At 43.7% G+C, this 26,154-nt stretch overlaps 1 protein-coding gene across 4 annotated transcripts; it reads right to left on the bottom strand.

Moving 5' to 3' along the window:
* Positions 1–2,350: 2,350 nt before the first annotated feature.
* Positions 2,351–25,830, bottom strand: DPP8 (dipeptidyl-peptidase 8). 4 transcript variants are annotated; one of them, XM_009576109.1, is made up of 19 exons: positions 25,567–25,830; positions 23,902–24,014; positions 22,780–22,953; positions 21,701–21,869; positions 20,365–20,481; positions 19,851–19,979; positions 17,765–17,826; positions 16,617–16,717; positions 15,315–15,492; positions 13,868–14,027; positions 12,281–12,360; positions 10,110–10,262; positions 9,286–9,421; positions 8,375–8,520; positions 7,349–7,495; positions 6,426–6,578; positions 4,159–4,301; positions 3,295–3,406; positions 2,351–2,707 (listed from the first exon to the last, which is right to left on the bottom strand). In XM_009576109.1, exons 1-19 carry the CDS (start codon positions 25,823–25,825, stop codon positions 2,585–2,587), a joined length of 2,655 nt encoding a protein of 884 aa, XP_009574404.1. In that variant the 5' UTR covers positions 25,826–25,830; the 3' UTR covers positions 2,351–2,584. The 4 variants fall into 4 exon arrangements, with proteins under 4 accessions (XP_009574404.1, XP_009574405.1, XP_009574406.1 ...); XM_009576110.1 differs by having other exon boundaries at positions 20,371–20,481; XM_009576111.1 differs by lacking the exon at positions 6,426–6,578 and having other exon boundaries at positions 2,518–2,707; positions 20,371–20,481.
* Between the last annotated feature and the right edge of the window lie 324 nt (positions 25,831–26,154).

Raw genomic sequence — 26,154 nt, 5'->3', positions numbered from 1 at the left:
AAAGAAAAAAAAAATGTAGGAAAGAAATACATAATTTATGTTGCAAAATAGAGTACTTACAGTATGTTGTACTTTAATAGCTTTTTGATATATGTATTTAAAACAATGGAGGGATGCATTATTAAAAAGTTGTATGTCAGCACTTAAAATCACATCCTGTGCTAAATCAAAATCTAGCCTGGTTTACTTGCATAACATTTAGTTCTTCAGTTCCCAAAAAAGCACTGTTTGATGAAGGCCATTTTTGTTCTGTTTTTTAAACAAAAGGATCAATTTCCTCTTAAAAATCATATACATTTACATTCAAGGGTAATCACCTCTAGAAAAAGAAGAAAAACACCCCAAAAAGCAAGTTAATTTAATATTGAACAAAATATAAACAATCTTGGAAAAGGTGATACTATCCACGTGTAATTTTATACATATATGTATATATGAACAGATATAGATATATGTATATATAATACAGCATAAACACATACGGAACACAACGGAATTCCATAGTAACAGCTTATACTTGTCTCTACTTGCTACCATGTTGTTCTAGTTCAAATGCATAAGCACACTTATCCGTCTCTCAATACTGACTATAGCACACTCCATAGGGATGCTGCGTTCGCTTCAGTCACAACAATTAACTAATAAGAGAAGACATTATAGGAGCTGGGCTCCTTCCCTGCCATGCCCTTCTGAAAATAAAACTATAAGCCTGTTATTGACCTGCTAATGGTATTTTAACTGATCCACTTATAATCACTGTGATCTGAAAACCAGAAAACAGCCCAAACCAAACATCCCCACCTCGGAGGAAATTTGCATTTACTGCATGCCTGTTTGCTTTGGCTATCTTTTGTGTAACCCAAAAAACAGATCCCGTTCTCACACACAGATTTTACAACCATGTAACTGCACCAGCTCTGATAGCTTTGGTGCATATGCCCAGCAGCCTAACTGAAAAACGATGCAGTTTCATACGATACAGCCAGATTGTGTTAAATCCCGGAGCTTCAGGATCAAGCTGAACAGTACAAAAGCGAGGAAAATACAAGGTTACAACATGTGGAGTACTAAGAGCGTAAACACTGAGAGTGATTCCAGATTTTTAGAAGATGAAAAGAAAATCATGCTCTGCTTCCTTCTAGCACCAAAACAGAAAGAAAAGGAAGTTCTTAGGTTTCTAAGAAAACCATTAAAACTTATAGGAGTTTCAGAGGCAAGCCCCAAGGGGAGAATTTCCTGGATTAAAGAGAATCATTTTGCTATGGATTTCTATCTTAAATGACCTGTTGCAAGTTAAAAGTGACTTCACACGCTTACGATGCTTTTTAGCCAAGTCTGCTGCTTAGTTAAAACCTCACTAGCAAAAACACAACTGGGATTGCATATCCTTTAGGCTTAGCGGGGTTACCTTAAGCTATACAGAAGGGGGTTTCTCAAATACAGCATCATAATCATGCTACACGGCAGTGCTAGAAAGGACTCAGGAGTGGAGGAACAGAGTATGAGCCTGGAAAATAGTCCCTCAAATAAAGCAGGAAATTCAATGAAACAGTTCATATTGCCTCACATGTAGTGTTTGTAAGGTCTCTCCTCACTAAATCCTCTGTAGACCTTTGAATTAGAGCATTGAATTTTAAAATCGTAACAGGATGCATATACCTATATCATGCTGATGTGATGGTAAGAAAACAGTATTGCAAAACCAGCTCCAGAATGAACATCAGGGAATATCAATGAGAAATGGGGCTGCAATTTTAAGCTCGTTTTAAAATTTACAAAGTTTCAGGTCTTTAACTTAAGTTAGTTTGCATCTCAGAACAAAAGACTGTTATGCCCATATCACAGTAGAATATCATTTCACTTCCCCACTGAAATCAAGTACAATCAGGATAGGATCTCAAGCTGCTGAAAGGAAAAAAAGAGTATGATTTATCCTGGGGAGAGAAAAAATCATTAAAAAGAATCATCTGGCATCAACTGAACTGAATCCAAAATCTAAATTCTTTAGGAGGCAGCTTAAAAGTCTTTCTTCTTAAAAAACAGTAACATCTAGATAGGTGATGTGTCTAACTTGTGACCAGCTTCTAAGGAGTGAGACACATCCCTTTCATGAAGCATAAAAGCTATATGATAGCATTTAAAATGTATTACAAGTTGTAACCATTCAGGTAAACTCTTGCTGTGTAGTGAGTAAATAATCCAGTATTATGTAATAAGATACCAAGGTACACACTGTAAAAATACATCAATTATGTCATAATGCTTTTAAAAAGTAAGGATCTGATGCTGTAGAAGTACATTATTTTCAGTTTCAGCTCCTCCCAAGAGAACACCCATGGTACTGCATAATACCACAGACATTTGATTTTATTTACATCTTAAGCTTTAAAGTTATTAGGTTACCGTACTTTAATTTCCTGTATGGCACCAAATTTACTTTTAAAAAAGTGTCTCCGTGTGTGTTGTGTACGTGTGTGTACATGTGGCAGGCACCAAAATGCAATGGTCCATCCTATTTTCTCTAGTTTCCTACATCTCCTCGTTCGGTAAAGCAGCCAGTGGAGCAGAGTTCTGCAGAGGTCAGTTACATTGCCTTCAGGGCAGCAATACGAGAGCCCAGATTCTCTTGCAGGTAATACAGTAGATGGAGTTCATAATGCTCTCCCGACTCGGGTACCCTTATACTGTGTCTCTCCTGAGGGTAGATCTAAAATAGAAAATAAAGCCATAAGTATTCACAAGAGTTGCGGGCACCAACATTTAAACCAATCCCAGAGCCACATTCAAAACGTTCATGTAATCTCCCTGCATTAACTCTGCACTTGAACTAATACACCCCATCCTCCATTGCCTGAACCCAGAGACAACCCGCTGCACCCTCTAATCCAGCTAATGCTGTGCTTGGGGGTGATCAGCCTGGCTGAACAGAGACAGATCCTCTTCAGAGCCATCATGTAAATCATCATCCTCCCAGTTCTGCGGCATGGTGTGGGATACCTGGGCTACACCTGCACAGAACCAGCAGGGTTTAATAAAATGCAGAACCTTGTTCCACACTGCACAAACACTGCTGTACTGCCTCCAAACTGCAGACCTCCTTGAGAGCAGCCTTAACTGCTCTTAACTGCTCATTTGCCTAATATTTTTTTTGTTTACTCATGAAATCTTCCTTTTAAAAAAATGTTAGGCTCAAATACTACAGTTCTATCCTAGAATTCCAAGCACAGCCATGTTAAAAGTTCCAATTTTCTCAAAGACAGACACATTACCTTTACACCCTGGTTCTGGCCTTACCTGTAAGTCATATGGTTTCCCAGCTCTCACTAAAAAGCTGAGCAAAATACTAGTGTGTGCAAAGTGAACATTCTCATCCAAGAATCCATGCAGCAGCAGCAAACGGTTTGGTCTGGGAAAAGCAAGAGACAAACATTTCTAGACAGCATCCCAGAACCTGCCAGTCATTTCAGTCCACAAACATCCCTTCAAAAACACTCAACAGAAGAAAATATTTGCATTGAAGACAGTAATTTCACTATTGTAAATTGCTCTGGATGGACATGTCTCCCAAACCTATTCTCTCCTCCTCTAAAAGTTCTTCCTGCATATGCACATCATGGTCAGACCTTTCATCTGTATATCTTCTTTCTTCTCAGAAGTATTTCCTACCTTGGACAATACAACGGCTTAACACTTGCTCAGAATCACTGCTGATTTTCAGTTCTTTGGCAAGAAAGCCCATGGTCTCAGCCTGCTCTGCAGACAACACTGTGCTGATATAGCCTTAGAGCATGCAGAAAACATTCTGATCAATTAATTTTTGTCTAGCTTAATGTGGCTCTAAAGTGCTAATCATATAATTGAAGATATGTTTGTCATTTCTTTAGACATAAAAGATAATCTTTAATTACAGCTAGGATAAAAGGGATTACATGGAATGGCCTGTAATTATGCAAATGTTCATTCAAGTCTATTAAGTTTATTAGTGTCGGGGTTTAGTCTTTTTTTTTTTTTTTTTTTTTTCCCTCCACATTATTATTTAATACTAGCATTTGTGATTCCAGGATTCAATTGCCAAGAACAGGGAGATAAAAATGTGTCCATGGGGCTTGCACTTTCCTGGTAGGAAAAGGAGAAGACAAGAGCCAGAACGAAACTTACTCAGAAGGAAACTTCTCAGCTTGCATGGCCACCGAACCTAGGTAATACCCCTGCTCGTTGTGATCCGGGTGGCCCATGTAACGCTCTGTGTAACCAGTGTCATAGAAAATCCACAGCGTGACGGGTGCTCCGGCAATGGCAACCTGCAAGTTCAACAGGGCTCTCACCATCGGGAGGGGAATGACAACACCTGACCCCCTGATCTGGGAACGTCCCTCCCTCCCACATCTCTATCCCACTGCAACTATAATTGCCCAAAACACACTGATAAGTTTATAATCCACAGCCTGCAGTGGAAAAAGAAAAGCAATCCTCACTCTCCCTCCCACAGTTCATACATATCAGCACAGTTCAGCTATGACCTACACGTGCTGAAAAGCAGGCAGCTGCTGAAAACAAGGAAGATCCTACAGACAAATCAGAAGCAATACTAAACTTATCACCTGCAAGGCCTGCTGAGGGAAGTGGATTTTGTCCAGAACGCAGAGTGCTCTGCTTTCGGGTTGCAAAACCTTTGTTCATTTGAATGTCTAACAGAAACTGGGATCTATATATAGCTCCCTAGGACTCAGCAAACTACCTTGCATAGCTACCACCAGCTTGCAGAGAGGCTTGTGAAAAAAAGACCAACAGGAAAAAACCACCACAAAAAAACCCTTTCAAGACAGGTATTTTTAAAAGTAAAAATATAACAATCCTTAAGGACTTGAGACAAATAATTATTAAACCTCCCAGGAATATTCAGGTTGGACTCAGACAAAGCAAGAACAGCCACAAAGAATAAAACACATCCCAAGAGCAATATCCAGCTCTTACCACATCTCTACCTCCGAAACTTGCCAACAGCAGTCTGGCCATTTACTACAGTGGTCTAAAGTCATGTAATCACAAGAACCTCTTTTCAGTACCTCTCCCCATCCCCAGGTTGCCCTCCTGGCTGCTTCAGAACACTGTTACGAAGCAGCATGGGCAATGTGATCTGGGAATAGATCAGTCTGCAAAGAAACTATTCTCTCAGGGTGGGAAAGAGGGGAGGAGGAAGAGAAGGAGGTATCTTTTTTTTTTTTTTCAGGATCATTTCCCTTAGTTGGTTCACAGCACAAAGAGCTCAGCTGACACAAAGCGGGCAACAGCTGAGACTATATGAGGTACCTTCAGCATAGGTGACCTGAGATTGGTGCAGCTGTACCAGCACAGTTAAGTTATTGCAGGGCTCAACAGTCCAACAGTTTAAAGCTCTCTTACACAGTTCCAGAGAGGGAATATTCTTCTGTGCTCAGCTGAACGGGGTGAACAGTTGTTCCTCCTCACCCCAGCTCACAAGAACAGACTCTCAGATATTCCAGTAAAATTGGCCTACCTGAACAGCCCCACATTCCTCTTACATGCCAGGCTTCTTGGATGGCAAGCATGTTCTGCCCAAAAGCACCCTGCACGCATTAATGCAGGAAGCCTCATGGACAACACCACACCTTCACATCAGGTCAAGATCATGTCTGGCTCATTTGGAGCTGGGGGAAGCAAGCACAGTGATGGTGCAGTCACACCATGCTCTTTGGGGTGGTTACACTCAAATAAGAACACCACACTCTCCTGGGGAGAAAAGCTGCAAATTTGTATGGAGAGGTAGGAAAGCGCAGCACTTAACTGCACAAACGCAATTTTCTGATTTGAGGCATCTCTGTTAGTACTAATTATTGGGGCTGTACTGGTATCACTGTCTCTGAAAAGCTGAGTCCCATAGCTGTACCAGTACAGACTCCATGTGAATACCAGTCCCAGACACCTCTCAGAGCCTAACAGTGACAATAGGCTTACGGAGGAAGAGCATCTCATCCCCATGCTTCACACAGAAAAACAAGTGGAGAGAACTGAGGAGACAACCCAAGGTCACACAATAACTTGTAACTGCTCTTCCAATACCCATTGATTGCTGGCTTTAAAAGGTACTGTGGCTTGTTAGCAGGCACTAGCCTTAAAGAGTGAATAGATTTTCAGATCTGTTGTCTGTGAAGTATCAAAAAAAATAACCAAAGGCTGGAAGCTTAATTAGAAATACCGTGGAAGAAATGTTTGCTAGCAAAGCAGCTTCTCTCGGAAGTCACCCAAATAGAAGAGTCTTGAAGAAAACAGCCAGAGCACTGTGTCCTCACTTGTCTAGGGCAAGCTCAAAAGTCTTTGTGCTGTGAACACCCATGGGAGGTTACACGATTAAGGGAAAAATTCTGTCTGCACCACCAGAATAAGTACTCAATGTATGAACATACCCTGAAGATATCTGACCTCTGCATTAAAGCCATAAGAGAGAGGTAGCCTCCATAGGACCAACCGTGAATACCAACACGATCCAAATCAATGAAGTCATACTGCGATGCTAAATACTGCAGCCCTTCCACCTGGTCATCGATTTCTATTTGTCCCTGGGAGGGGAGAGTAAAAGGTAAGTTTTGTTAGTTCCAGACAAAAGTTACGTTCTCAGGATTTCCAAAGGTAACTACCTTCAGACCTTTGCTGCTTCTTTTTGTGCAGCACCCAAGCACCAGCACTCCACTGTGCTAGGCATGTTACAGAAAGATGACCCCTTTCCCCCGTAAGACAATAACTACATGCTAACCCACCTCTTAACCATCCTTTTCTTCATTTGTCTCCTTGCTTGGGGACCAGAAAGATTTTCCAGTGTTTTCGCTTTTTGCTGTTACAAAAGCAAGGCTGCACTCTAGCTCTGTGCATGAAAATGCCATTCCCAACACACAGAGAGCTTCACTGTAAAGCCAGCAGAGCCTGGCACAGGCCCTCCCTGCCTGTACACACGGCCAAACACACTCACCCTCTCCAGCCTGACACAGGAACTGCCCTAAATAGTAACCCATGCTGTGAATGAAACTATTCTGCTTCATGTGAGCAGCAAAGCATATCTGGTGGGAGTCAGAGAACCCCTTGCATTATGCCTGCCAAGCTGGAGTTGGTTTGCAACCTCAAACCCTGACATTGTATCTTTCCCATATTGAGCATCTTTCCTTCCTCAAATCCACACTGCTCAGCTATATGCAACTCCCCTCCCCATACCTCGGCAGCGTCACACAGGCAATGCTGGGCATCTGTCCCAAATCAGTGCTTCAGCTCAGATAACATTGGGACTCAAATCTGTCTCTGGCTGAAAACGAAGAGCCACACTCAGAGCTCCACTTACCATTTTGTATTTAAAGGCTCCTTCAAACTTCAGCCCTCGGTGGCAGGACCCCCTGTTGTCAATGACAACAACGACGTAGCCTAAAGAGGCCAAAGTGTTCAAACGGAAATACTTGATTCCTTTAAACCGATTGTTCACTAGCTGTACCTGGAATAGAAGAAGAGCAATGACACAACCATATATGTAATGGAATCCAGAGGTCGCCTCTTAATCCAAAGTCAGATTTTATTTACATTTACCTTCCTTTAAATGTTTTATACATTTTTATAATGTAAAGTTTTCCAGATCCCTACTCCCTGCTGCAGGATTCCCTCTCCCTGCTTCTGATCTGCTATGAAATAAACTCTCGTCCCCCAGTAACAAGCCATTCTGTGTCACAGATATGAAGAGCTGAACTGAGCTCCACTGCAGCACCAATGGGCATAGAGCAAGAGGGGCAGCTGCTGACAGCACAACCCAACCCCGAGCCTGCAGCTCTGCTCTCCACTCTCTCTGTTCTTTCCCAGGAGAAAATCTTTCCCTTCACCAAGTCTCACTCCAGCTGCCTTGGACCATAGCAGGGCACAATAGAGTTGGGGGAACCAAAGCAGGGCTAAGGGGCTCACCTTCTCCTATTCATCAGTGGGAAAAGGAGGACTGGGGAGCAAGCTCTCCTGAGCACACACTGGTAACGGTCAGCACTAACAGGGAGCTCCCCTCACATACACATGGGGGAAGTGGAAACAAAGAACAGGACCCCCTATGGAGGAGGGGGAGATAGAGAACAGGGAACAGGGACTATCTGCACTCCCCTTTCTCCCAGTTCCAGCTCTGTTACTGTGTACCTGTTTTCAGACAAGTGGCAGTGCCTCAGTCTATGACCTGGAAATCATGACCGCTTACAGCACCTTCAGCCAAGCAGCTAGTCGCCAAACAGGCAAAACGCTGTACGCTATCCTCAGCACAGAGCAGGAACTGTTCATACAGGAGAGCAGTGGAGTGATCCAGGCCAGCCCGCCCCACTGCTCACCAACATGCCACACTCACCTGAGGCCCTCCATAGATGAAGAGCACAGTGGGGTACTTCTTTCCAGGTTGCAGATTGTGAGGTTTGTACATCATCCCATAGAGTGTAAACCCTGTGGAGCTCTCGAAGGAGAACACTTCTGGGGGAATGTAATCAGGAAGAGGGCCTGCCACAGAAGGGTTTAACAGGGAATGGATGAATAGTGCAGCTCTGCTCCAGCCCTGCCCCATTACCAATCTCGCTGCAATCCCAGTGGAGCTCTCCCACACTTTCCAGTGGATGTGGCTGGGACCAGGCAGAGCCTGGGAATGCCCCAGCCCTAGGGGAGCTTTCTCAGTCCTATCACATTCCCATCCCTGCTCTCCTCTGAACAACAGTAACTCTTCTCCCCTGACACAGCCATTACAGGTATCCCATCCCTTCCTAACCCCACTTAGGACTCACTGCATTAATACATGGAAAGCATAGAATACAGAGTATGCCTTGGGGAAGGAGAGATGAAAGAGAAGAGAAACAAAATGGAAAAATAAAAGCCCAAGAGCTGCCTCACAAAGACATGAGTAGGAAGCACACAACTATTTAAGGAGTATATGCCCCTCCCCAGAGGCCCAGAAGCATTATATATGCTCATTAGCAGGCATATAGCACAGAGTAAATGACCGCACTTAAACCCCTCCCCTGATGCTATCTACAGTTTCTACTGGCTCTGGCAACAGAAACTTAGTAATTTCCACTCTAAATTCCTTCATGGCCAGTTTATACCCATTCGTTGCTGAGCTGAAAATGTCACTCAGGTACTTCCAAGAACTCCTCACACAAGCATGAGTTTCAGAGACCAGTCTAGTCACCGACAACAGCAAATTTCAAGCAAGCATATTCTGGGATATCTTTCATTCTGTGATCCTGGTTGTCCTTTTTCAATTCCTGTTACCTGCTGAATCTAAAACGGTAGCCCAGAATTCCTTTGTCCTATGACCTGCATCATCGTCAGGTCCTGTCAGCCGGTAAAGTGACACGCAGTGCGGGTTCTTCTGATTACTGTACTTGCTGATGAACATGTCACAATCCTAGGGAGAAAAAGAACGTTATCTTGAACCCCTCAGTATGGAGGCACAAGCAAAAGTGATCACTTTTTTCTGCATTTAGATCTTTCAGAAGATAGAATCACAGAATCATAGAATCATTAAGGTTGGAAAAGACCTCTAAGATCATTGAGTCCAACCAATGTTTACGGCCCAAATTAAACCAGGAAGTCTGGGCTCTTTTGGTAACAGCAGACAGACTCTGAGAAGCTACGGTCCTTCGCAAGACTCAGATATTAACACTCCAAAGCCAAAAATACACCTGCAAAACCAACAGTGGCATGAGGATCTTGTCACACATCCTCTTCTGGGTAAAGCATTCCCAGCGACTGCCCCAGATGCCTGGAACCCCACCCAATGCTGCCACAGGCTCATCTCCTCTGGTGATTGCTCTATAGCCCACTTCAGGCGAAAAGAGCCAGGCTCAAAAGAGTTTCAAGCTCCTTTCGCCTGAGGTGAGCTGAAGAGCAACTGAACTGGGAGGTCAAATCTGGTTTCCAGGGTTTACGCACTCGCTGTACCACATACAGGAGCACACAGCACACTGTAAAATCGACTTTTGTTATATTCAAATACAGCCTTGTCTGCTGATTGATTAAGGACAAGACTGATGATAAGCCACAGCACACCCAGCCAGCCCTGCCTATACAGGGGCCTCACAGGCAAACGGTACCTGGCTGACACAGCAGGCGTGAGAGTAACCACGTTCTGTGAGCCGCTTTACTTCTCCAGGATTCTCGTAGTTAACAACGTACAAGTGATGCTCTAAAGGTGAGTCTTTTGTGCCTTGAAAGTATACCAGTTTTTTGGCTTCATCAACGTAAATCTGTCAAAACCAAAACAACACATCCCTCAATATTGTTTTTTGCCAAAACAATACCCAGTTCTACTGCCTCCAAGTCTCCCCCCTGCCTCACTTCCATAAAGCTGAGTTATAGCCCAACAATCTGGAAGGAATAAGCCAAATGACTGTTCTTACTGTCCACTACTCTGTCAGTTATGATTTGCACTTCACACCTTGTTGCTCAGCTCTCTCATGGAGGTCCTTTACTCTTCCCAGTCTCCCCTACTGTTTGCTATCCTAAATAGAATCATAGAATAGTTTGGGTTGGAAGGGACCTTTAAAGGTCATCTAGTCCAACGCCCCGGCAATGAGCAGGGACACCTTCAACTAGATCAGGTTGCTCAGAGCCCCATCCAGCCTGACCTTGAATGTTTCCAGGGATGGGGCATCTACCACCTCTCTGGGCAACCTGTGCCAGTGTCTCACCACCACCATTGCAAAAAATTTCTTCCTTATGTCTAGTCTAAATTTACCCTCGTTTAGTTTAAAACCATTACCCCTTGTCCTATCGCAACAGGCCCTGCTAAAAAGTTTGTGCCCATCTTTCTTATAAATCTCCTTTATGTACTGAAAGGCTGCATTAAGGTCTCCCCAGAGCCTTTTCTCCTCCAGGCTGAAAAACCCCAACTCTCTCAGCCTTTCCTCATAGCAGAGGTGTTCCATCCCCCTGATCATTTTTGTGGCCCTCCTCTGGACCTGCTCCAACAGGTCCATGTCTTTTCTGTGCAGAGGGCTCCAGAGCTGGACGCAGTACTGCAGGTGGGGTCTCACCAGAGTGGAGTAGAGGGGCAGAATCACCTCCTTCGACCTGCTTTTGATGCAGCCCAGGATACGGTTGGCCTTCTGGGCTGCAAGCGCACATTGCTGGCTCATGTCCAGCTTTTCATCCACCAATACCCCCAAGTCCTTCTTGGCAGGGCTGTTCTCGATTCCTTCATCCCCCAGCCTGTATTGATACCAGGGGTTGCCCCAACCCAGGTGCAGAACCTTGCTCTTGGCCTTGTTGAACATCATGAGGTTCACATGGGCCCACTTCTCCAGCTTGTCCAGGTCCCTCTGGATGGCATCCTGTCCCTCAAACAACTGTCCCCCATTCTTTGTCATCTCCCCAGTCTTCAGACCCTTTCCCAAATCACATGTGATATATAAACCACCCCAGAAGGAAATCAAGGCAGCAGCTGACTGTAAACCACTGCCATATTAAATATTCCTCAGCTGTCCCTTCTTTTTCAGCAGACAGCAAAACAGATTCAAGTGCAGGTCAACTTGCACACCTCATTCCCTAACCCCATTTCTAATTACATTTAGGAAGGATTTCACAGACCTTTACAAAGTCCAAACCGAGTCAAACAGTTCTCTTTGAACTGCTGTTTGATTCAAATGATCAAAGAATTCATCCAGCTCAGAGCTAGACAAGCAGCAGTTTGAGGAGCTCTCTCCCTCCTTGTGCAAGCTCACAGGCTACATGGAACATTAACACTGTGTATTCTGGCTAAAAAGAGACAGGGCTAAGAGATTTACGCTGATCCCTCCAATGAGTATCTCTTGATTCCAGGGCAGCAGTTGGATACCATCATGACATCTTGCTGCTCATGGAACACGTGGAATTTCCTCACTGCTGCCTCACGGTATTTTTGCTCCCTTCTCCTCCTGCCTTGAACTTAGTGGGGAAAACTCCTTGTTGACAAGGATCCACATAGGAACACGCAGGAAAAGAAAGCCAACTAATGTTGCCTGTGTTTCCTTCCCACACTGCCAAAACCACAACCTCTGGTCCAGAATAGCGTATCAAAAGTAGAGAAGGATGAAAGCACACTGTAGACCAAAAAAACCCATGATACATATCCTCAAACTCAATACCAGGGAGTGGCAAGATCCACTCCTCTCAGGGAGCAGAGCCTCACTAATGGGACATGTACTGATTTGTGAGGCCCCAGAGACCACCTCCCTGCAAGGTGTGTTTCTTGCAGGATACCCATGGAGCAAGAGCAGAGACTTACATTGGATCCATGTCTGCCAAGCACTTCCCATTCTCCACTGGTAATCGCTATCTCCTCTTTGATGGGGCACTTGAAGTCACCTGCAAATAACCAACATAAACACAGAGATTTTACACTTTTACATTTTACAAAACACATGATCACAAGAATACTTCTTCCTTCCAAGCTTTTTTACTAGACTAAACCCAAGAGCAACCTGCCTTTGCAGAAGACCCACACCTCTGCCAGCTCCCCAGACAAATGTTAGGGCTAGTACTATTTAACATTCTGTGAAATACATGTTAAAGGATTCACAGGATTCAACCTGATAACCTGAGGCCTGGACAGCTTGCTTGCCTTTTTATTTAAAAAAAAAAAAAAGTATTTTGACACTTACACAGAAATAGAGGTTTCATACTTAAAAAATAGGTGTGCAAAGGAAATCTCACGTGTCAAAAAATGGGGGATTTTGCAACAGTGTGGGGAACAGCTCTGCTTTTATAAGATGGTTTCATTTCCCTTAGAATGAGGGAGATTTAGCAAGAAAAAGAAGTTGGATGCGTTCAGAGAAATCTAATCAACCCAGGATGTAATGCTATCTGCAAAAAAAAGCCCAACAGTTGCATGAAACTAGAACCTCTAGTAAAATTAGGTGTATTTTTTGTGCGTGCGGAGCTCAGCAAGTGCCTTCAACACACACCAAGTAAATTAAGTATCACAACATGAAACTGTAAATTAAAGAATACATGCTGTGGAAAAACTACTCCGGGAGCTTTGCACACAGCTATATCATGCATCTGAGCAAGACCAAACTTTGACTGCAGCTCAGAAGCACATGGTCCTTGAAATTTTGTGCTTGAAATGACTCTTCCTGCATTTCCATTTGCAACAGCTGCCAGTAATTTCCTCCTACTAACATATCTGTCTATACAGCAATACCATGATTGTTTTTAAGAGCAGAGAGGAATTCTCTGAATAGTTGTCATATCATAGGTTTTGCTGCCAAGCACACATGTTCATTTTAGAGGGACTAACATGTGGGCCCACTCAGACAGGGAGGCCCTCTACAGACCTTTTTACAGTGTGTTCAAACCGTGCTCTTTGTCAGCCTCTCTGCTACCAAACTGCTTGTAAAGGCTGACAGGGACTATGTCGGTCTTACTTGCAAAATCAAATCCTGAACCAATGTGCATCTATTAGATACACTGGACCCTGCACATCATAGGTAGCTATGTTATTGCTATATAATGATTAACCTCTGGCAAATTCAGCACACAAAACAGTCCTAACACTGACAAGGAAAAGGCAACTAAGTGCATTTCGCAGTATCACAGGGAGCTTGTTTCCTATCTGATTTTTTGAAACTTTTCCTTCCATGAGGAAGAATCAGGGTTAAAACTAAGGCATGCTGAATACAGAATAACCCCTGTACAATTTCAAGAGGAATGACTGTACAGTGAAGTGCTTTCCTGGACAACAGCAGGAGCTTCCAATAAGACAATAATGAGTTTCCAATAAGACAATAATTCCTGCCACCTGGAAAGACATTTATTTCTTCACTAGTCAGCAGCAAATGCCCAATTAAAGCAAAAGAATAATTTCACCTACTTGGAGCAGGGAGGCCTCCACACGACCGTTTATACTTGCTCTCCTTCAAAATCGAGATGACTTTGTATAGGTGCCGGAATCCTGTTTTACACTCAGAGGCAAAAATGAACTCTATCTCATCTTCATGTGTTTGAGGGAAAACATAGAAGATATCATGGATCTGTGGAAACAGAGCAGTGGATTATTGTTATCAGCAGGACTTTGGCACTGAAGTCACACATAGTAAGTCCCTCTCACTGCTCAACACGGACAACACAGTTCACACTAGCACGGTGCAGCACTGTCCCTTACTGGAAGAACCAGCTATGATTATGAGCCACGGGGTGTCTGCAGACAGCAGCCACGTATGCTGCACAACTCCAGGCTTTTTGCTAGTCTAACTCTAACTTCTGGCCACCAAACTAATTAAATAAGTTTTTCTGCACTTGCCTTTTTAGCTTAGATACAGAGGTAGGTCCAGCTCTGCAGACAGCATATGAGAGCCACCCAGAGTTCAGTGGCCTCCTCTGTCCAGTGCTGTCTAAAAGCCCACAAGGGTTATTTAAAGAAAGATGAGCTGACATCATCTTTCCACTCATGAAGATGCCAAATCTTGCTTCAAGGGACAATTTTTTGAGGGACTCGGGAGTATTTATCTGTACAGTATGAGCTCCCAGTCAAAATAATGGAGAAAGGACAACTCACTGCACCATCCTGAAGCCATGTACACTATTACTAAGGAGAAAACATGGTATCATAGAGAGCACTCGCTGTATAGAGATCATTCACTGAAGGGCCTTGTGCAAATGCTCTCTGCTGAAAGATCCAACTACCTGTCAGTGATTGATGTTCCCAGGCCTTCCTGCACCCTGGCACACCTCCAACGGGATGTCATTTTAGAGACATCGATCTTTATCTGCAGAATTATGAACAGGACTCATTTTTACAGCATTTGCCTACCACACCAGTGTCCAGTCTCACAGCACAGGCCCTAGGGCACACCTCTGAGAATATTACACACAAATCTATTTCACCAGACCGTATGTAGTTAAGGAGGGGTTTAGCAGACTCTCGGGACTTGTTCACCCAATATCACCTAGATACATCTTTGTTGGCTGAAGAATACTTCACCTGTTGGCACTGCTGTTGGTAAACAACTGGCACCAAGAAGCTGGAGGGTGTCAGTGGGTAACACTGCGGGCAAGGGCTGCCCTAGAACACCAGAGCCCTGGGCCCTGCTCCTAGCTCTGTCTGACCACTGTGCAGCCTCAAGCAAAGCAGCTCTGCTTTTGCATCCCAAATCTCTCTGTTCTTTACACACTGTGAACTCTTTACAGCAGGAAGCACAGAATATGCACAGAACTTGTACAATGGGAAAATTCTCCTAGGCAGCACAATGTTGCTCAAGTGCTACAAATAGGGTCTTGAACAACAAACTGTCAGAGAAGGCTGAAACGCAAATTCTTACATTTATCCAGACGTCTGTTGTTTCTTCATAAATAATGAAAGGTGTAACAGAATCTGGTACAGCATCGATAAGTTTCTGTCTTTCCATTGCATCATCTTCTGTGGGAATGAATAATGCAGGAGGGATCAAGACTATCTGAAGTCGAGTTTGGGAGCGATCCAGTAGGATGGACCAGATGCTGTTGAGGAGACAGGTATTAGAGAAAATAACATGCAACCATGAGTATTAGACAGGTCTGAAAATCTCGACAGACACTCATTAGCACTAGGCATTTTGAGGGAGTCAAGAACATTGAATTTCAGATTAAGCACAAAGCCACATGTAAAATTTCACCCACAAGCAAATCTCTTCCACAACACAAGAACTTATTTCACTTCATTGCAATATTGCATAAGCACTGCCGGTTCAAAAGTTTAATTAATTCTATTCTCCCAGATTTGAATTGTGCTTTAGGGGAGAAAGCAAAGAGAAAAATCAGAGGGAATAATGAAGCAGAAAAATTTCAATTGAAATTTCAGGATACTTGTGAAAATACTAATGTTTTAAATCTATACCTGGTAGAGAATAATACTGGCACCTAAATGGACTGGCAGCAGACCCTGCCATACTTCTGATGACTTTACATGTAGCTCTAACAATAATCCCGCAAAAAGCAAGATAATGGAGCAAACGTGTCCCTACATTTCTTCCACATTTGGGGGGAAAAAAAAATAAATTAAAAAGCTGAAAGCCATCTTTAGATTCAAGAACTGGAGAACTGCAATTCTGGAGAAGCTTCTGGTGAGTTAGAAACACTGTACTACATCATCTACAGGGTTAAAAATGACATGCAAATGTAAGTAGCACTTACAGCAGGTTTTCTGATCAGTAAGTCTGGTCAGCAAGGATGGTCCAGTGGTTAGGGCGCTAGCCTAGGGCCTGGGGGACCTGGGCTCATTTCTCTCCTCAGCCACAGACTTCCTGTGTGACCATGGCAAGTCACTTAGCCTCTCTGGGCTTCAGTTCCCCATCTGTAAAATGGGGATAATAGCACTGCACTCTCTCTCACAGGGATGCTGAGAGGACACATACATCAAAGGCTGTGAGTGCCCAATACCAAAGCAGTAGGGCCAGGTACCAGAGAAAGAGACAAGGAGGACTCTGTTTTGGTTTTTGGAAAAATCGTCCCCTTCGCACAAACAAGTTCGTAGCAACATAAAAATGAAAGCAGGCTTAAGCTTGAAGAAGACGGAGACCACTACATTCTGCTTCTAACTGTATTGCCCCAAACCCTCTAAGCAGAGACAGGATTAACATACGCACTATTTTCCTTCTGGCGTCCACCCAGCTCTAGCAATGTACTCTACTCCTTCAAAGAGGATCTCGAACGGCTGAACTAGCTCTTTATCCACAACATCTGCAATCTGTTGACAAAGCAGCAATTCAGTGACACTGAGATGAACCCCCACAACCAGTTTTCATGCACGATGAGAGTCTGGACACAGAAGACTTCTTCTGTGCAGCTCATGCAATTTAGATTGTTCAGCCTTTGCAACGCAGGGCATTCAACCCCATCTGTAGCCACACACCAGCATAGTAGGAGAGCTGCACACTACCAGCACAGCCAGGGCTGGGACTTGAGAAATCTGGATGCTGCTCATAAATCCATCGCTCATCTCGGACAAGTCACTTGAACACTCAGTTTCCCCATGTAAAGGGGAGGTGATCTGTACTGAGCTATTTCGTAAGGTGTTTTCATCAGTAGATGTTGAACATCCTGCATGACATCCAGTTACCAACGTGGTTCTAATTCATGATATGCAGTTCTGTGGTCTGTCCCTGCAGGGACTGGGAACAAGTGACAGTGGTACCCAAAGGGTCCTGATGGCTTTTCCTGCTTTTGCTGGCTGACGTCAGCATCGCTATCCCAGCGGTGACTGTTGATGGCTGAAATAGCTCAAGAGTAGAAAGAATCCCAATAACATATGGCTATTACTGTATCTGTTTGGTAAGATTAATTTCCCAACTGTCCGAAGATCTTGGACTGGGCTATGGAAATTTCTGCATCTGTTAAAAAATCCTGGGTCGAAAGCAAAGTTCATCTCTTTCCATATGTTCATGCTTTTGTAAGGTGACATATTTTCTTTGCAATCAAATTTTCCCAATATCTACAGCCAATCAAGAGATCTATCACACAAGAAGGTCTAACCATCCACACCTAAAATATTCTGCTCTGCAGCTGAGTTCATAAACCAGTGGTAGGGAAGGAAACCACAGCCTTGAGAAATACTGCTGCACACATAGACACCAAATATCTGCATAGGAATGAGCCAAGTGCACTGCCTCCAGAGAAGCCATTAAGCTACCACAACCAAGAAAGTTTATTTGTACTGAACTGGAAAATGAATTTTACCAAAAAAGAATCACAGAAATTATATTTATTTGGAAAACAAGCAGAACATAGAACTTACTCTGCCTTCTGCATTGATTGTCACTTCAGATATCTTGAAAGTGACCTTTGGATTTGCTGTACCTATAAAAACAGATGTTAGCAGTCAGGCACCAACTGTTTGCTTCCAAGAGGGCAGACTTGAACTGTGGATTATTGTGGTATTATTAATACAGAACTGGAAAAGGCAAATAGCAGAATGCTCTTTGATCAAATAGCCTACTTGCATGTGTGAGAGACAGCACAGAACCAGGCACGGAAAAAAGAAACTGCAAACACGAGGCAGATTCAGTGGATGTAATCCTGCAAACAGATCTGATCAAGAGCCATGCTACTGTCACAGTCAGTCTTCTCTCCCACAGTCAAAGGATACACATACTAGTTGAAAGTAAATGCTCAGGAATGATCAGGACAGCAAAGCAAGCTTTGGTTTACTGTTTGGCTGTTATTCTCAAGGTGGTACATAGAAAGTGATCCAGTGCTAAAAAGCATCTGTGAAAATTAAACTGTGAAAATTAAACACTTAAAAACCTATTGACATGACTAGCGCAGTTAAGATAATAAAGCTACATGTTTGTGTTGAACACTGAAAATCTAATCTTTACCCAAAGCCTGCACAAAGCAGCAACTCATCCTGCTGTACAGCACCTGCAGTGCTAAATGCTGTGGCCTGCTCCACAGCAAGAAAAGAGGGACTATAAAGAATAAAGCCCCTGCCAGTTGATCCACAAGAAGCCACATGTGGCAAATTCCACGTACTTTGAATATTCTCAATGCTGCTGTGAAGTACTCCCACTTCATCAACCCAGTTTATACACAAAAACTGATGCACTGAGGTGAAACGACTTGCCTTGGGCCACAGTGCTGGCCTATTTAAGTACTTACCTTCTCCCTGGGAAGAATTTTCTCCACTACTTCAAGCTTTGCCCTCATAACAACCCACAGAAAAGGGCTATTACCCCTGCAGCTCAGACTGGAAACTAAGGCCCAGAGATTAAAACCTAGTATTTTTTTTTTTTAAAGGGATTTGGGCTTTGGTTGGCTCGTTTTCCTAAACTGCTGAAACTTAGCATTGAACAAAGCTATGACAAAATACCCTCAGAAGTCTGGGTGTACATAAGCGCCGAAAAAACACGAGGAGTCATCTCTTGCTTCTCAGGCTAACGCTGAGCCTTTCTTCCTCCTTGAAACAAGAAGTAAGTCAGGATCATAAGCAGAAAACTTTTCCCAGTGGATCAGGGAATCCCCAAGATCTGAATGAATTCTGCAGCTTGGGAAGGTCAGCCAAACAGAAGCTATTTCTCCAAAAAATGAAGATTTCAGGAGGGAGGAAAGAGAGTGAACCACTGTTACCTGTGAGCAACGTGCCCTGCTATAACAACAGGGAAATCTCAGAAGAACAAGGGTCAGACTGTTCAAATTTGCCCCATACACCTGACTCGTGCCAGTGAATCAGCCCCAGCAGGTCTGCATACGTCCCGCTTCCCTGCTTCCAACGGCACTCCACTTAATAGGCTTCAAGCCTGCCCTCACCCCTTTACTGCTGAAGCCTCCGGATCATTTACTGATTGAAAATATGACAACAGGGGGTTTTCCTGGTAGGCTGTAAGCGTGCTGAGTTTGTTTTTCAAAGTCCAAGAGCAATCATGGAGACCAGAGTCCTTCAGAACTTGAACTACCAGTGCACTGCCAGCAGCTAAACAGAAACCCTCCCAAAAAATCAAAAGGCCGTAATTCTGCAGCTGTTCCCTCAGAGACACGGGGCTGTAATGAGAATCAACTCCTAACGACTCAGATCTGCCAGGATCTGAGACAGCAGCTCCAAAATAGTGACAATCAGATAGGGTTTCCGCCAACTCCTGAGACACCCAGGCTCAGAGCTCTTAGTAACCACATGGCTGGAATATTAGCACAGTCACCAGTGACTAATCTAACCTCCACAGCAGCAGTTTCCCCAAACACATTTCCACCACCTGGTCACCAATTCAAAGACTACTCAACACCTCTCCAACAACCCCCTGCTCTAGGCTAGGAGATCACTGCTGTCAGGCACATGGAATAAAATATGTGTCTCCCAGAAACAGAGATATAAAGTATCAGAGTCTCACCAGTTTTGGGGTACCGGAAGGAATCTGTTCTTCTTGTCTCCAGCATGGGTGATGTGACATGAATAATTTCCACCTCTGACTCATCATTTTCTTCATAAAGAATTCGAAGAACTTTACCACCATTCAGTGCTGTAAATGAATTAACATTTCCTGGTCAGAACAGCTCTTGTTAGTTATTGCAGGCATCAATATTCTCTCAGGAGCACAAGCACGTTGGAAGGATGAAGAAAAATCCAACAAAGTCTGTGACTCATGTTTCATTAAGCAAAACACTCTGAGACTCTTACAAGTCCTACCACTTCTCCTTGTGAGAAGAGAAGTCTCTTCCCCCAGTAACATGTGCTCACAAGACCACTGTAACATGCCCACCACTGCAGATAGTTCAAAAGGAGCTATCAGTATAAGATTCCTATCTTGCAAAAAGACAAGTAACAGAAAAAAATAACTCTGCACTGGACAGCACAGCAGGGGGGGGGACGCTACTTGTGCCTGTCAGACACACTGGATCCACCACACTTACTTGGCTGTGTCTTTGGGCTCCACCAGTAGCCAGTGTATCTGTCAAACTCCTCCTGCAGCACAAAAGTAGCCACGCCAGCAGATTTTGGATCCTCCTCAACATTGGCCAGTTCTAAAAAAAGACACAAAAGAATTAGTGATGTACTGCAGAATCAAACCAGTTTTGCATTATCCCAAACATGGCCCAAGTTCACCCCCCGGGAACAATTACATGATAATAAATCTGACTTCTCAGCAGAATTGTTTTCTGCTTCCACCCTGCTCTGTTGATTTATTTAGGGAGGATCTAATCCTCTCAGACATGGCAGCTTCTTTTAGGAAAGGAAAGCTATCCTCCCTTCTTACTCCTACCCAATTAGTTTCTCAATTTTCTATGTATTGAAGAATAAAAATGTTCTCTCTACCTGAGCTCAGTGAATTGGAACCACAACTTTTAAGAAAATAAAAGAAAAAAACCCCCAAACTTTCTGAACAACTGAAACTGAAAATATCAATGTTCAGAAAAATGAAAGAATCAGTATTTCATTCACTGTACAAACCAAAAGTAACAGACTTACATAACATCTCAACATGATGACATATCCATAAGGCTTCAATATTTTTCCTGTTACCCTGGAGGTAACTTAGCAGCGCTCCATAAATAATTATCATCTGAGGAGTCATTGCTACAGTTTATTTTTAATGTACTTACATAATATTTTAATATTTAACATTTAAATAAGCTAAAGCATTATTATAAAGTGTTAGAAATTTTAACTTAACAAATCTAAATTTTGTAGTTTAAATACAAAGTATGATTTAAATACAAAACGCATTCGATTTTTAAAAAGTGTTTTATCCACGATTTCCCATTTTCCTTCCTCCAGGATACATGTCTAAAACAGAGTTGGAGAGGGTAAGAAGCGAGGACCTAAGTTATTGAGTATCAGGGGCCAGCAGAAGCCACAGTGCTATTCAGAAACTGTCTGTATTGTTTCTAAAAGGCCTGCAGCCTGATTTCACTGACAGAAACTTTCCTTCAGCTCTATTCCACCCACAGCTCCTCCACACAAAAAAGGCTGTTCCAGAAAAAAATAATGTGCTGCATTTCAGGGGAAGAGCCCTTCCATATGTATTCAACAAATAACTCACTTTGCCAGATTCCACAGTGCAGGGAAAAGAATCATCCCACAATATTTGCAGTAGAGGAAACACATAGAACGTGACAAACAAGGTGGAATAAAGTGTCCGTTCCCCCAGATTTCAGAAGAACCCCTAGTGCCATTGCTTAATTCAGTCTAGCAAGAACAAGTGCAGAGGAGGTGCGGAGATTTTAATTTAGGATGCATTACCATTGTGCACAAATGTTAGCCTCCTTTCTTCTCTGGTTTCTATATTAGATATCCAGATGTCATTGCTATGGATAAATGCGATCCAATTTGGATCAGCTGGACAAAGCTTGGGATCCATCCGGATATTTGGACAACTGGTCTCTACCAGGATGGGTCTTAAAGGCTGTTGCTGTTTGAAAGGGAAAAAAAAAAAGCACAGTAAAAAATAACAACACATGGACACTTACAGAAACTAAACTGGATTATCAGAAGGTCTCTAAGAGCACAGTGGTGTGGACACTGACTTCAAACACACAGGTTTACAACAGAGCAATCTATCAATTTTAAACACAGAGAAATACTATGCAGATATTTTATAGGGAAAGTTGTGCTTCTACCATGGTTGCACAGATCCCACCAGGGCCTCTTTCACCAGTGCTGAGGATTAGCCATAAATCAGAAGGCAGCTTGCCTAGAGAAGCCTGGCACACTCTTAAAAACAGCACCCTAAAAAGGGGCTGGCAGAACACACAATCTTGTCCTCCAAAAGCAACTCAGGGTACAGTAAATTACTGCTGACAGCAGGGTTAGACAGACATCAGGCATTTGTTATAATAATAAGAAATTACTTCAGCTTTGAAGTCCAGCTTCAGCACCAGCAGAGTAAAGGCTGCTTGTTCTGCAAGTTACACAACCAAATCTTGTAACACATACAGCACTGACTGCTGAACAGTGACCTCTAAACCACAGCTTGGGAACAAAAGCTGCCTCTGATGTGACTTCTGACTACATGAAGGAGCACAGAGCATCACAGCCTTTGTGTTGCTTTTTATTGGCATTGCTACTTGTTAAAAATCAACAAAATCTGGTGTCCTGCCTTGCTGCCACAGTTTCTACCATTTCTTGTAATTCTCCATCTGAGTTTCTACAACCATGGAAATGCATCCCTATGGAGGACTTCTCTGCATTTCAAGGGTTGTCAAGGCTACTTGCCATGCTAGTAGAACTGATGATCACGCTCTGCTTTCGCTCCAAGTCAAAGGAGCTTCTAGCCAGAAGAAAGCAGTACTGCAGAAAACAGGAGAGATGAGTAAACTCACAGTGAATCCATAAGGGCCTCCATCTTTTACATGATAAATTCCACTCCCAGCCTGAAACAGAAAAGTGCCGCTTTCTCGGTGGTAATCATAAGAGGCAATCCCAACGGTGCCAATTCGCTTCCTCTCCCGTAGCAACTCCTCTTCACGAGAGTACATCCCATAGTCCAGGATGGCCTGAATACAGGCAGAGAAGCACAATCAACACCTCTGCTCTGCACGTCTTACTATACTGTCAGAGTGTCTCTGCATGCCAAGCTTCCAGGAGCAGACACCTGCCTCCTCCGGAATCCTGCTGGCGGCTAGAAGCCCGCTCCTGCTTGTGCCTTTGCCATCAGCACTTGTAGGTGCAGGCCATGATCGGATCCTACATAACTCTAAACCTGCTAGCCACCGCTCCCATAGCAAGACCGGCATTATTTCCAATCTACACTTGTATAAGAAAGATCAGACTGAAGGTCTGTTATTTCTAGAATGAGCACAGGAGAGTCTTTGCTAACTTTCGCAAAGATACACAGTGACTGGTCTGGTGGGAGGAGAGCACAGCATGAATTTTAGGTCTGACTGACAGCCTCAGGAAATAACATGGGAAAAAACACACCTAGTTCCACATGTGGTTTGTCCCACCTCCTCCAACCTGCCATGGCACATGGGGTGGGACTGGTGCAGGCTTGCTATGCGCACAGGTGAAAAGGGGACACACATCCCAGTGAGTGGGAAAGGGATCCTCTGCCCCAGGATGAGTCAGAGAGCCACTGACTGATCCTCAGGGGGACTCAGCACTTCCCTCTGCAAGACAGCGATTATTGGAGACTAGAGGTTCCTTCAGCAACCCCCAGGATCTCACAGCAGAGAATTTGATGCAAATTAGCACTTGCAATCTCTGCCGGCAAAGGAGGAATCATCCAGCACACAGTTTTTATGATGCACAAAGGCTGTAACTCCAAACACTGATGAGAAAGCTGTGCTTGTTTTTGAGATGGCTGCAGAGCTAGCCAAGTACAAGGAGAATCTTAAAATGTTTAAGACAATAAACTCCAAATTGTAATGATGGCTTTTAGGTGCAACCCCAAAGCCTATGTGCTTGCTACGCTGCCAAGAAGCAAGAAAGAAATCAGGACCCACCGGAAAAAGATCCAAAAGAGGCTTCCACGAAAGCAACAGGACGGCAGCTTTGTTTATGGTTTTGGGAATTTCAGAGTAGAAAAGCGTGTTCTCCCTGTTCTCCCCAGACATTGCTATTGTGAAAGTGAGAAGAAAAAAAAATGTGTATTAGCTTTCTGTTACTAATCCAAACACTCTCACAGGATACTGAGGAACAGTTTCACAGGCCCTTCCTACCAGAGAAAGCACTGACAGTCTCTGCACTGCAGCCTCGCTCTGGGAATTCCCTGCTTCTCAGAAATGCAAGTCACGGAGAAGGCAGAGAACAAGGAAATACACCCAGGCTTACCCCACGCTGCCTGAAGCATATCTGTGTCTTCCTGAAGGCTTTTAAAATCAAGGAGAGCCTTTCTGCTAATTCCCCTGGCTGGAATACAGCATGATGCAGCTTGGGTTTCAAAGATAATGCGTCTTTAGGAAGGTTTCAATGTCCCTTTCCTGTTCCTCTCCCTCAGTGCTATTCAGATTTCTGAAAGCTCCTGCCAAGGCACAAGGGGATCACCCCAGAGGGAGCCAGATGTGCCCCGGGGAAGGCCAAGTCTGACCTATAGCTCAGGAAGTGGCACATAGGAAACCAGAGCTCATCTCAGCTGGGGTCAGCCTTAACGCACCCTCAACGTGCTTGAACTCAGCATGATACAAGGATTATGACCCCCATCCTCTGAAAAGGGGAAAAAGAGACAGATCTGCAGCTTTCCGACTATGTCACTGCACAGCACATGCAAAGACTCTGTGAATCACAAATCAGAGCTTAAGCAACTAGCCTGAGCAGCAAGCAATGGGGCTAGAACATGGTTCTGGCTCCTAGGCCTTTGCTCTGGCCATTGCTTCTCCTCTTAACCCAGTTTTTCATGGACTTAGTTCAGCTAGTGCAGCTTTTGACAAAAGCATTCCTCTACCACAAGGCCTGCTCCAAAAAGCCACCCAGAAGGCTGCTCACAGTATCATTTACAGTGCCAAATCACTTCAAGCACAGCTGCAATTTAGAGATGCAGATATAGCAAGTGAACACTAATTAGTGAAACAATGCAGAATTGAGGCACTGAGGCCCAGAACAATAAATTACATTAAGTTCTTCATTATCAAGACTAAAATTGTTGAGAAAAACATTTACTTTTTAAGCTATCCCCACCCTACACTGCTATTTATTCCCTCCAGAATCCCTGGAAAACCTACTCCATCAGTAGCTGAGGCACAAAGGACTTTCAAAATTCCATTTATAAGCTCTCTTTTGGAAGGAAACTTTGAGGAAGAAAAAGATTCTAGCCACTAGTTGTAATTAAGAGAAAGGAATCAAACTGACACAGCTTTTGGAGAGGGGATATCGTACTCGGAGTGAGAGAAAACAGACCAAACAGACTTAACCCATCCTCCCGGCTAGGCAACATGCCCTAGGGGACACTTCACAGTTCTTTTCCAGCTCCGACCACACCATTTCTGTGGGAGATTACATCACAAATTTTAATGAGACATTACAATTGTGATCATGACATTTGATCAGCCAATCTGGCCCGAAATCCATTCTGATTTAACTGCCAGAAACATCCAGCTCTCAAGAACAGTCAAACCCGAACAGCCTCTGCAGTGACTGTTTAGTCAAGACACAGGCTGTCGCAGCAAGCTTACCCAGATAGTAGATCCTATCGGAATGAGGTCCTTCAGGATCATTTTTCTTCACAAACGTGAAGTCGTGAGGGGCTTTTGCCATCATGTACCCATGATACTTCCGCGTATCTGTGAGCAGTTTCCGAAGTTGACTCCAGGAATGTCTCTCTACATAGAAAGGTTCCAGTTTTGGCTGCTCCTCCCTCTGGACCTGCTCCTCACGGCCTGCAGTTTCAAAGATTTCAAGGCCTGGCTGTTCAGTTTCCATGGCTGCTGCCATGTTGCATGTTTCTGGAAGAACAGAATAGCAGAGGTTCAGCATTGCCTTCCAGCAGACCAGCAAACATTCACTTCAGACTCCCAAAACACACCACAGCAAAAGTGCTATAAGAAAACCACCATTTCACGTGGGAAAAAAACCCACACAGAATGAAGAGGACTAGGAAAGAGATTTCTGCTGTGGCAAACAGGCTGCCATCACTCAGTCTTTCAGAATGGGACTAAGAACTTCATAGAGCCACACAGATTTCTTGATGTTTGCCTTTGCCACACCCCCATATACCAACTACTCATTTCAGTTCATGAAGTGGATAAATTCTTCCCCGTTAA

Source organism: Fulmarus glacialis, unplaced genomic scaffold (genome assembly GCF_000690835.1).
Source record: "Fulmarus glacialis isolate BGI_N327 unplaced genomic scaffold, ASM69083v1 scaffold12444, whole genome shotgun sequence".
Taxonomy (NCBI): Eukaryota; Metazoa; Chordata; class Aves; order Procellariiformes; family Procellariidae; genus Fulmarus; species Fulmarus glacialis.
Note: the sequence above shows the minus strand (reverse complement) of the source record. Positions and strands in the feature narration are given on the sequence as shown.

Coding starts and splice junctions, on each gene's coding strand:
- DPP8 (XM_009576109.1), bottom strand. CDS start 25,825: ATGGCAGCAGCCATGGAAACTGAACAGCCAGGCCTTGAAATCTTTGAA. Junction 19,980..20,364: donor AAAGACACAGCCAAGTAAGT/GTGGTGGATCCA, acceptor ATTCATTTACAG/CACTGAATGGTGGTAAAGTT. Junction 14,028..15,314: donor CAACAGACGTCTGGATAAAT/GTAAGAATTTGC, acceptor CTGTTTCCACAG/ATCCATGATATCTTCTATGT.